At 43.4% G+C, this 12,486-nt stretch overlaps 1 gene segment (V, D, J or C); it reads left to right on the forward strand.

Annotated features, from left to right (window-relative positions):
* The first annotated feature begins 1,433 nt into the window (after positions 1-1,433).
* On the forward strand, positions 1,434-1,911 carry LOC114445140 (Ig kappa chain V-VI region NQ2-48.2.2-like). The segment is given in 2 exon segments: positions 1,434-1,485; positions 1,574-1,911. Coding segments are annotated over 2 exon segments (390 nt in total).
* Positions 1,912-12,486: the final 10,575 nt, after the last annotated feature.

The raw sequence follows: 12,486 nt of genomic DNA on the forward strand, positions 1-12,486 counted from the left end.
TATTCTTGAAGAATGGAAAAAGACAGATGTTGCAATATGTCACCAACTTGTTCATTCCATGCCTAGAAGACCTGGAGCTCAAAGCTCGCTGCCTTCAAACTGCAGACTTCCCAGAAGACCACACAGGAGAAAATACTGCAGCCAGCCTGAGAGAGAGGCGAACCAGCTTTCCATCATTTCCATAGAGAGCCACTTTGCATCAGCAGCAGCATGCTCCAGTGCTCTGACAGACTTTATAGTCCTGACAGCTGAACACTGGATGACTGACAGCTGTCCTTCATCACAGCACAAACCCTCCTCATCAGAAACATGACTCTGACCTGCGTCCTGGTCTGGACTCTCCTCTGCTGCTGCTTCACAGGTAAAGTCCAGAGAATCAAAGTCCTCTGTCAACATCCGTCCCTCTGACGTGAAGACGCTGCTTTATGTCTCTGTCTCTGTGTCCTCAGAGTCCAGAGGACAGGTCACAGTGACTCAGTCTGTAGCACAGAGCTCTGCTCCAGGAGGCACCGTCACCATCACATGTTCCCCCAGTCAGTATGTTTACTTTGATGATGGTGGTTACCATTTATCCTGGTACCAACAGAAAGAACCAGAAGCTCCTAAACTGCTCATTTATTGGGCAGATCACAGAGCATCAGGGATTCCAGATCGTTTTTCAGGCAGTGAAACAGACTCTGACTTCACTCTGACCATCAGAGGAGTTCAGGCTGAAGATGAAGCAGTTTATTACTGTCAGAGTTATCATGAAATCAACAGTCGGAGAGTGTTCACACAGTGAAAAAGAGTCGTACAAAAACCTCCCACAGCTAAAGAGGAACTGATCAGCAGCTGCACTCTAACAACGGTTTGAATAAAAACTGCAGCAATTTACTCTGAAAATACAACAATTCATATTTACAATAAAAAATATTATTACTCTGAGGTTTACGTTTATAATAAATGTGAATTATATTCAGATTCTGAGTGTAACTGACAGACACACTGGGTCTGTGTTTGTGACATTAAATGTGGTATATAAATAAAAGAGACAACACAAAAACAGATCATTAATGTCTGAAAAAGATGAATGATGTCTGACACTGACAGCAGTGCTGAAGCAGTCCACATCTACATGAAGTTTAAAGGAGAAAATAAAACAGCTGAGCAGAACAGAGTTCCTGTCAAAATGAGCTTCATGATAGAAAGTTGTATCGTCTGCATAACACAACACTTTGTATGTTTTTAGAACACATTTAAAATCAACATTTTAAAGAGTAAAAATCAACACTGAGACTTTTTCAGATTATCAGTCTGTTAATTTCCATAGAGAGCCACTTTGCATCAGCAGCAACATGCTCCAGTGCTCTGACAGACTTTATAGTCCTGACAGCTGAACACTGGATGACTGACAGCTGTCCTTCATCACAGCACAAATCCTCCTCATCAGAAACATGACTCTGACCTGCGTCCTGGTCTGGACTCTCCTCTGCTGCTGCTTCACAGGTAAAGTCCAGAGAATCAAAGTCCTCTGTCAACATCAGTCCCTCTGATATGAAGACGCTGCTTTATGTCTCTGTCTCTGTGTCCTCAGAGTCCAGAGGACAGGTCACCGTGACTCAGTCTGCAGCACAGAGATCTGCTCCAGGAGGCACCGTCACCATCACATGTACAGTCAGACCACAGGTTCATGTTGGACGCAGCAGTGGTAAAGATATTTTATACTGGTACCAACAGAAAGAACCAGCAGCTCCAAAGCCTCTCATTTATAAAGCAGATCAGAGAGCATCAGGGATTCCAGATCGTTTTTCAGGCAGTGGATCAAAGACTGACTTCACTCTGACCATCAGAGGAGTTCAGGCTGAAGATGCAGCAGTTTATTACTGTCAGAGTTATCATGAAATCAACAGTCAATGGGTGTTCACACAGTGAAAAAGAGTCGTACAAAAACCTCCCACAGCTAAAGAGGAACTGACTGCTGCAGCTTCTGCACATAGTGACACACTTCAGTGAACACACACACACACACACACTCATTAAAACTCATTTAAAACTTGCTGATTTTAATAACCCACGTCTCATATCAATCTTCCATTTCTTCTTGAAAACATTGTTGCTTCTGAACTTCATGCTCACCTCACTGAACCTAAACTTCAGGAATAATTCCAATCTGTCTTCAGACCCCTTCACAGCACTGAGACAGCTTTCATTAAAATCACTAATGATCTTGCAGAGATGGACTCCTCACTGTTCTCATTGTATTGGACTGATATGCAGCTTTCAGTAGAACTTCTCACTCCCCCCTCACTGACAGATTGATCTCAGCTGGCCTCTCACACACAACCCTCCACTGGTTCACTTCATATCTGACCACTCTCAGTACAGTGGTCAGCATAAATGAATACACCACACTACATACCGTACTACAAAATACTCCCACAAATGTGGCTCATTGATTGAAACAAGATTGGTTCATTTGCACACAAAAAGTGATTTTCCTAACAAATTCATTCAAGTCCATGTTGCAAAAATGAGTACACCCCAATTATAGTCTTAGGGAAAAAGCCACATTTAAAACTACAAAATTCTAATGAACAGGCATTCAACCACAGGTGAGTCTAATGATTCATTAAAGAGGTGTCCAGCAGACAGGTGACTATAAAAGGCTGTCAGCAATGGCTCCCTATGGAAGATATGAAAATGTTTCTTTACCAAAAAAGGTGAGGGCTACAAGAAGATCAGCAATGCTTCACATATCTGTCAAAATACTGCAGCAAAAGTGATCCAAACATTTAAGAAAGATGGAAGTGCAACCATCTTACAGAGACGTCCAGGCCGTCCACGGAAGTTAACGTCTCGACAGGAGCGTCTTCTGATGAGAGGGGTTGAAGAAAATCACCAGCAAGTTCACTGCAGTTAGCTAAAGCAGTAGAAAGGCAAACTGGAGTGACTGTTTGCTGAAAAAGATGAAGACTACTGGGACTCTATACTCTGGAGGGATGAGACAAAGATCACTGTTTTTGGAACTAATGGTTTTAAACCTGCATGGCTTCATAAAGGTGAGGATTTCAAAGAAGAATGCATGGTGCCTACAGTGAACCATGGTGGTGGCAGTGTCCTCATGTGGGGCTGCATGAGTGCTGCTGGTGTTGGGGTCAGGGTTGCCAGATCTGAGTGACAGTTTCCAGCCCAAACTGAACGTAAAACCCGCCCAATGCGAAAAACAACAGCCCAATTCACAACCTCCCTAGAATCTTAACGTTCAGACTGCCACATGCAAGAAAAACACGTCATAAGCACACGTAACTTTGCTGCAGCTCTAAATAACTAAACAAAGTAACACAAACAAGCAAAGAGTGCAATCAGGCAACAGCATAGACTGGCCATTCAATACCAACAGACATGTGATTAACCCAACACTAGAATCCAACTTACTGTAAAATAATGCAGGCAGAATCTCAATGACTAGAACCCTGCCCTCACCTAAAGGTGCACATTGTGCGCTCACACACACACAGGGACATGAGTGTAGGTCTATCAAACGTTTCTCTCTAACATGTTCATCAGGTGAATGAATCAGTCATTATTACTTCGTCACAGTGATTCAGTTCAGACAGAACAGCACAGTGTTCCGTTCATGGAAATGACCTGTGCTCAGCAGCAGTGTTTATCTGTGAGCTTCTCTTGGACTGAACACTGAGGATCAGGCCACCGTCAGTAAAAGCCAGGTCAGCGGGCTGATACGTCAAAACCTCCAACAACTGCCGGTCTGAGTGTGGCTGATGTTTATGTTCATGTAGATTGGTTGACCTCTTCACTCCACTGACCAGTGTTGGGTGAAAGAATTTATTCTGCATGGTGTTAACATGCAGTGTGTTCAGATATATAAGTATTCATGTTTATATGTGTTTATCGCTTAATAATGTGATTTTCATAAGTGTTTATGTGTTAGGAAATTTTATAGAAAATCAAAGTCATTTGCGGATACTGAATGTATACAAAAGGTTAATAAGTAATTTCATAGTATGTCATATAACGTTGTTTTCTGCAGTTCAGGCTGTGGCAGATGAGATCAGTTGTTTTTCTGTTCTCTGGAGAGAGCTCCGGTTGGTACGAGATGGTCATAAATTCAGACTCAGGACAGCAGCACCTTTGACCTGATAAAAGCCAGATTCTAAAGGAATGTGTTTTTCTCCTGAGTACCCAGTTTTATGGTCACCCCCAGATTGGACTCACAACCTATGAGATTTGAGGAATTGAAGTTTTACCTTATTTGGCAGTAAACACTAATGGTCTATTCGCTGTATGAACCAGGGTCTGCAGGGGGGCGGTAGATGCCCCTGTGGGCCGGCAGGCAGGAACGCCCATGGGGTATATCAATGTGTGAATTCCATGTCCAGTTGTTGCATTGTTCGTTGTTGCTGTGTGGTTGTTTGTTCTTGTTGGTTGTCCTGTTCTTGTGTTGTTCTTGTTTGGTTCTGTGTGTGCAACAACCCAGAGCTCTGCGACTCAGAATTTGCCTCATTGTTTAATAAATTATAATTTTGAGACCAGAATTTATCCGCTCCTTCCTTACAAACTAATTCAGGGGGAGATCAGAAGGAAACAAGGGGATTTTCACCCCGACAATTTGGCGCCCGAACAGGGACACGAAGGAGTGTGGGTCAAATGACATCTTGCCTGACGGAGTGACTACTGGCTGGCCAATAATAACAAGGTAAGCAGATACCTGTTTAATCAAAATTCTGCACATTGGACAATCTAAATTAAGTAGTCACTGGGATGGGTACGGTGTTTTAGAGTTCAAATTGTAAGAGGCAGATTGTAAGTCTTAATAAGTGAAGTAAAATGAGATGAAGTAAAAGAGAAAATGAGATGAAGTAAAAGAGAAAATGAGATGAAGTAAAAGAGAAAAAGGAAAAGTGACACTGAGAGAGATATTAACCAATTAAAAATAAAAAGAATAAAAAAAGGGTTAATACAATAACGTGAATGAGCGTTATGTCATTGGGAGTGGCATCCCCCGCTATATTTGGACGCAAATATAGATAAAGCTCGGTTGAAAGCCCGTGGGATTTGATGACCCCTGAAACGACAGTGATGACCGCCTAAAGCTTAAAAAATAAAAAAAAAGGGTCACACAGAGGAAAAGTGTCACAGTGATCACAAAATAATAAAGACAAAAAAAGGATCACGAGAAAAGAGAAAAGAGAAAAGAGAAGAAAATATATAGCCTATTGTTTAAGTTGTGTTTTATGTATTGAAAATTGTGTTTAATTGTTTTGACCTTGCGCCGTCGAGGAAAGGTGTTTACTCCGTGCCGTCGGAGAAGTGAGTGTGTGTGTGTAGGCCTAAGTGTGTGTGTTGCAGGTTGAATGAGTGTCTGTGTGTGTGTGTGTGTGAAAGTGTGTTTAAGTGAAGGTGTGTGACTCTGTTGCCAGAGTCACAGTGAGGGATAGGAGAAGGCACATATAGAAGGTACATTTTTAACATACAGCAGGTACGCAAGAAGGATTTGGTGAGTGGTAATCATGTCTACGTGGAAGACAATTGATGAACAGATGAGTAAGATGTTGAGCCATTGCTGCGGACAGGCAGGACCAGAGGGACAACAGAAGGCTGCAGCTGAGATGGAAGCAGCAGTGTGTACAGCAATGACAGAGCAGGGAGTGAAAGGAGATGATAAAAAGCCACTAAAAAGTGTGATTGCAACAGTGGAGAATAGAGTTAAACTAGAGAGAGAGAGAGGAGGAGATTATTAGATTATTAGTGTTAGAGACAGTTGAGTTGGAGGAGGCAGTGAAGGCTGATGAGGAGAGACGTAAGATTCTATATCAGGCATATCTGTACTGCATAGATGATGATTGTAAGAAGTCTGGTAGTACCACTGACATTAAACAGGAAGTAGAGAGTGAGGGAACTCAGGGGGCGGAGATACCGCCTGCCTATTCACCAGCCTCTGCTGTAGCTTCTGCTTCGCCTCAGACCCCACTTCCTGGGATGTACCCCATCATGACTGTCCCTGATGGGAGGGGGCGAGTAACAGACAGACAGACAGGAGTGAACTCTAGTCAACTTGGTGCCCAGCAGCACTGGTATAGACAGGCAACAGAGGAGGGGCTTCCCCTGTTGCTTCAGCAGGCCCTGAAAAATGACCCTGATTTACCAGGAAGTGACTCTATTGCTTGGGAGAGACATGTTGTACACCATATGAATTTACACACAGACACAGAGACCATGGAGATGAAAGGGCTGCAGACACAATTATTAAAGCTGCAGTTAGCTCAAGCTAGAAAGAAAGCAGCATATCAGAGGAAAATGAAGAAATACACCCCTGCATCACAGAGGGTGGTTCAGCCTCAGCCTGCTCCCCCACCTCAGCCACAGTCCCCAGTTGTGGGAAATCTTGATATGTATTTAACCCCATCTTGGGTCACCCGCCCCCACTATCAAGGTGGGTGGGGTCAATATCATAGAGGAGGTAACTGGAGGGGAAAAGAGGGTGGCCGTAGGGGAGGGGGGCATGGAAAGGGTGGATACAGCGGTTTGAGTGGAGGTGACTGCTTCTATTGTGGAAAACCTGGCCACTGGGAAAGAGACTGTCACTACAAGCAGCCCCGTCAGTGACCACAAGGGGCTCCCTGGTATCCTCCCCAGGGAAATGGCTGTCAAAGATCACACCGGCATCTCACATCGTTTCGTCGGTTGGCTTCTTTTGGGAAACCTTTGCCATTCACAGAACTTGTGAAACTGTGTTAGCAGCACCACAGACATTGTTTCATTTGCTCCAGCTCATCACCAGTGAATTTGATGGGCAGAGACTTGTTGATCAAAACTGGAACCTCCATTATGTGCTCCCCAGATGGATTAATGGTGACTTTTCTTACTGGACAGACTTTTTATGCTCCCAGAGTGTTGGAGTAGCTGGACAGTGGCTGATGAGAACCACTATGATACAGATGTCTTGTGAAGATATCTGCTGGACTCGTTTTTACCTGAGTCTCCTTAAGGGGGCGGTCTCCTCAGTCTATTCCAGCTGTGGAAACCCTGGATAATGTCTTTCTGACCCTATAGGCTGTCCACTGATCCCTGTAGGTTATTCTCTTCTATGACAGGTGTGAGGATCTCTCCTATCAGGAGAGGTTCTACCTCCTAATGAGAGGGACTACATTGGTCCATCACAGCAGATAAATTGTTTGTGACTGAGGAGGGAGTAGCTGCTGATGTATAGTTAACACCAGAACAGTTTTAAATGGCTCAAAATGGCAGATGATAGTGTGCCACTTGTTTGCTTAGTCATTGTACCACACATAATATTAAAGAATTAGGCTCCATGGTTAGGAAATGTAAAGCTATTTCTAATGAATAGGCACAGAGGATAGGTGTTTAGAATTCTTCATCCTTTAAAGCTTATTATGTTGCCATTCATACAGTAGAGGCATAATAAGGCTCAGGAGATGTTAGCCACACTACCACATAACATCTGGTCTTCATCATTTACTGATGTAGGTTTTGTGCCTCCTGTACTCTTGTCTCTTTCATTGTCTCAACTTCTATAACGATCTGGTTCTCCTAGATCACTTAGTCCCATTTTATCTTGATGTTTCTGAAACAGGTGGAGTTGTGAATGGTGTTCTGTTTCAGAAAAAAGAGGGTGAGACAGGTATTATTGTATTTGAGTTTTAAACCGGACGATAAACTGTTTGATTAACTATTACATTCCACAGCATGGATTCCCAGAATGGATCTCATTTTAAGAGTTCAGACCTGGAAAAGGTGGAGCAGGCTTTAGGCCTAAAACATAGGTATGGTGCAGTGTATCAATCACAGTTACAGGGAAAAGTGGAAAGGATGAAACTACAACCTAAAACAAAAATTGGCTAAAATCTGTGCACAGACCAAATTTATATGGGTTCAAGTATTGTCTATTGTATTGATGTTCTGTTAATAACGCCATATAATGTACACCCTATGAGCTTCTTACAGGTCGACAGTTTCCTGGACCAGCTGGCCGGCTGAGACTGAAGAAGTATGCAGTATGGTATTAATATAAACCATAATATAATGAATTTAAAGCTTTGGTGTTAGTATTTGTATTACAGGAGAAAGGAGAGATGGAGAGTCCAGAAGGAGCCACACACAGCTGAGTGGGTCCTCCTGAAGGTGATAAAGAGAAAGTGGTCGGAGCCACAGTGGACAGGTCCTTACCAGGTGGTGGAGCGCACCTCCCACGCGGTGCGGCTGAAAGGCAAAGGAGACACCTGGTATCACTGGAGCCAGTGCACCCCAGCTACAGAACCAGGGAGAACGCTGAGCGACATCCAACAGCAGCAGGAGGAGGATAAAATGAAAGGGGCAGAATAATCCCCTGAAACCAGGAGTGTGACCAGTAGGTAGTCTACCCTACTTGGTTGAAGAGGATGAGACGGTGAATACACATACATGAGCAATCATCAGGATCAGCGTGGGACTAAGAGTGATAGGCGAAGTTAAGCGCATCACTCCAACTAAGGGTGATAGGCGAAGTTAAGCGCATCACCCCACCAGGAAACGAACCACAGTCATCAGTAAGGTCAGCTGTCGAGAGGAAGGTCTAAAGTTTCAGGAGCAGAGGTTCTAGTTCCTGTATTAAGAAAACTCCGGCTGACAAGATGGGACTGTGGGGTAACTGGAGGGTGTTGGGAGCTTGTGTTTTCATGTCTGTAATTAGTATCTTTGACTTTATTTTTGTGTGTACATAATTATTTTGTCAGTTTTCCAGGATCCAATGGTATATCAAATCCAGGGCCCAGCACACGCAGGGTGAGGAGAGCACCAGGGACAGGAGGAGATGCATGTGTGAGAAACGGGGAGGTATAGAGTTAGACTACTATAAGGGTTCAGAGTTCTCTTTTATCTTTGATTTGTGCGCAGTAATCAACTGCGGGGGATATAATGTGTCGTGGAGACAGTATGGAGAAGTTTGTGGATTGGGGTGGCAGCACACAAATTGGGCACCTAAAAAAGCTAAAACCACCTCAGGCGGGCGGATCTTGTTCAGTGGGTATTTCCATATACAAAGAGATTGGAGCTGCACGCAGAATCCCATTATGTTATCAATTACTGGCCTGGACCACAACCCTTATGTTAAATCTTCCGGAGTGCCTGGCCAATGTTGGGACTCCTAACCCGACATTGTAGTCCATAAGCTCACCCCGTTTGCTGTATTAGCGTAATCTACTGGATATGAGGATGATAATATTTGGCTCGGATGGTAAAACAGGTGAGGGAGCAAAATATGTCAGGTTGTGTTGCCTGTGCATCAGCGAGGCCCCACCTGTGCACTGAACCTGCCCCATTATATCCAGACGATGCATGGGGATTTGATTTCAGTACAGGACCGGATGACTTTGGATATGTTATTGGCAGAGAAAGGAGGTGTATGTGCTATGTTTGATGAAATGTGTTGTACGTTCATTCCCAAAAACACTGCTCCCGACGGTAAGGTCACTAAAGCTTTAGAAGGTTTGAGAACTCTTTCCAGTATGTTGCATGAGCACTCAGGGATAGATAACCCCCTGGACGACTGGCTGATTAGGGTGCTGGGACCCTGGAAGGCGGTAGTATGGTATGTCACTAATCACTTCTTTTGCAGCATTCTTGGGTATTTTGACTATATGTGGTTGTTGTTGTTATATTCCCTGTGTGCACTGTTTAGGTTACAGGTTAATTGTGTCAGCAATTGAAAAGCAGGATTCAGGTTTTCATTCTCCTTCATATCAGATGCCTCTGCTGGCAGCAGAGGTGCCCGTGCCAGGTGACGACGAGGAAGATTTGTTGTGAGCTCTTATAAGAGCTCAAAAGAGGGAATTGTTGGGTGAAAGAATTTATTCTGCATGGTGTTAACATGCAGTGTGTTCAGATATATAAGTATTCATGTTTATATGTGTTTATCGCTTAATAATGTGATTTTCATAAGTGTTTATGTGTTAGGAAATTTTATAGAAAATCAAAGTCATTTGCGGATACTGAATGTATACAAAAGGTTAATAAGTAATTTCATAGTATGTCATATAACGTTGTTTTCTGCAGTTCAGGCTGTGGCAGATGAGATCAGTTGTTTTTCTGTTCTCTGGAGAGAGCTCCGGTTGGTACGAGATGGTCATAAATTCAGACTCAGGACAGCAGCACCTTTGACCTGATAAAAGCCAGATTCTAAAGGAATGTGTTTTTCTCCTGAGTACCCAGTTTTATGGTCACCCCCAGATTGGACTCACAACCTATGAGATTTGAGGAATTGAAGTTTTACCTTATTTGGCAGTAAACACTAATGGTCTATTCGCTGTATGAACCAGGGTCTGCAGGGGGGCGGTAGATGCCCCTGTGGGCCGGCAGGCAGGAACGCCCATGGGGTATATCAATGTGTGAATTCCATGTCCAGTTGTTGCATTGTTCGTTGTTGCTGTGTGGTTGTTTGTTCTTGTTGGTTGTCCTGTTCTTGTGTTGTTCTTGTTTGGTTCTGTGTGTGCAACAACCCAGAGCTCTGCGACTCAGAATTTGCCTCATTGTTTAATAAATTATAATTTTGAGACCAGAATTTATCCGCTCCTTCCTTACAAACTAATTCAGGGGGAGATCAGAAGGAAACAAGGGGATTTTCACCCCGACACCAGTAGGATTTCATGTTGCCATTGGACCAATGACCGTCATGCTTGATGCCACTCGATCAATTTAAAACAGACTGATAATATGAGGGGGAGGGCACCACCGTTTTTATTTAAATTAATCAAATGACATTTACTTTTTGCATAAAATGACAACTCGGATATTTTCTAAAAAAAATGCTATTTTTTTTTAGCAAAACGTGTTTAAAAGAAGCGGAAGCACAAGTTGAGCATCACTCTCCATCCAGCATCCAGGCTCTGAAAGAGGTTATTCTTGAAAAATGGAAAAAGACAGATGTTGCAATATGTCACCAACTTGTTCATTCCATGCCTAGAAGACCTGGAGCTCAAAGCTCGCTGCCTTCAAACTGCAGACTTCCCAGACGACCACACAGGAGAAAATACTGCAGCCAGCCTGAGAGAGAGGCAAACCAGCTTTCCATCATTTCCATAGAGCCACTTTGCATCAGCAGCAGCATGCTCCAGTGCTCTGACAGACTTTATAGTCCTGACAGCTGAACACTGGATGACTGACAGCTGTCCTTCATCACAGCACAAACCCTCCTCATCAGAAACATGACTCTGACCTGCGTCCTGGTCTGGACTCTCCTCTGCTGCTGCTTCACAGGTAAAGTCCAGAGAATCAAAGTCCTCTGTCAACATCCGTCCCTCTGACGTGAAGACGCTGCTTTATGTCTCTGTCTCTGTGTCCTCAGAGTCCAGAGGACAGGTCACAGTGACTCAGTCTGCAGCACAGAGCTCTGCTCCAGGAGGCACCATCACCATCACATGTTCCACCAGTCAGGATTCTGGCTCCTTATCCTGGTACCAACAGAAAGAACCAGCAGCTCATAAACTGCTCATTTATTGGGCAGATCAGAGAGCATCAGGGATTCCAGATCGTTTTTCAGGCAGTGGATCAAAGTCTAAATTCACTCTGACCATCAGAGGAGTTCAGGCTGAAGATGCAGCACTTTATTACTGCATGAGTTATAACAACATCAACAGTCAGCATGTGTTCACACAGTGAAAAAGAGTCGTACAAAAACCTCCCACAGCTAAAGAGGAACTGATCAGCAGCTGCACTCTAACAAAGGTTTGAATGAAAACTGCTGCAATTTACTCTGAAAATACAACAATTCATATTTACACTGAATGAAAATCATTTTCAAACATCAGAGTGAACCTCTGTCGGCTGATCAGTTCATTTCACACACACTGAAACTAGTGATCATTTCTGGTTCATGGTGAAAACACTCAGAGACACGGCTGATTGTGAACTTAAGTCAACAAATAAAACTGAACATTAATGTTTAAAGAAAGATGAACGATGTCATGAAAACACATTGTGTTCATGTTGTGTGTTTGTGTTGTATTCTATGATGATAACCTTCATGTTGTGTCCAAGAGGTTAAATCAAGGTAACTGGACTTGTGGATCTTTCTGAAGACGTGTCCCCCTGAGTGTCTTCCTCAGTTCAAAAACACACAGTCCAAACCACAACAGCATCCAGGTCCAGGTCTCTACTTGAAGGAATATAAATGCGTATTTAAAAATGAATGTAAGTTGTGCACACGCAGAGATTTACACAACACCTTCCTCTGCTCTGTGGCAGCAGCACCAAGTCTGTGAGAATATTTCAGCACCATCATCTGGATTAACAGCAAACGTTCAGCCTCACAGTCAAAGAAGTCAAATGAATATGATGCACAAACAGTCATATTATTTAGCAGCTGTGTGTAGCGTGTTAACACCGACATGAAGGTCAATACATGTGACCCAGCTGCTTTATAACATGGGTTTTTAATTAAGTAACTTCATTTAATTGATTTTAAGTAACAGAGGTCACTGTGAAAGACATGAT

The sequence above is a fragment of the Parambassis ranga genome, chromosome 2 (genome assembly GCF_900634625.1).
Source record: "Parambassis ranga chromosome 2, fParRan2.1, whole genome shotgun sequence".
Classification (NCBI taxonomy): Eukaryota; Metazoa; Chordata; class Actinopteri; family Ambassidae; genus Parambassis; species Parambassis ranga.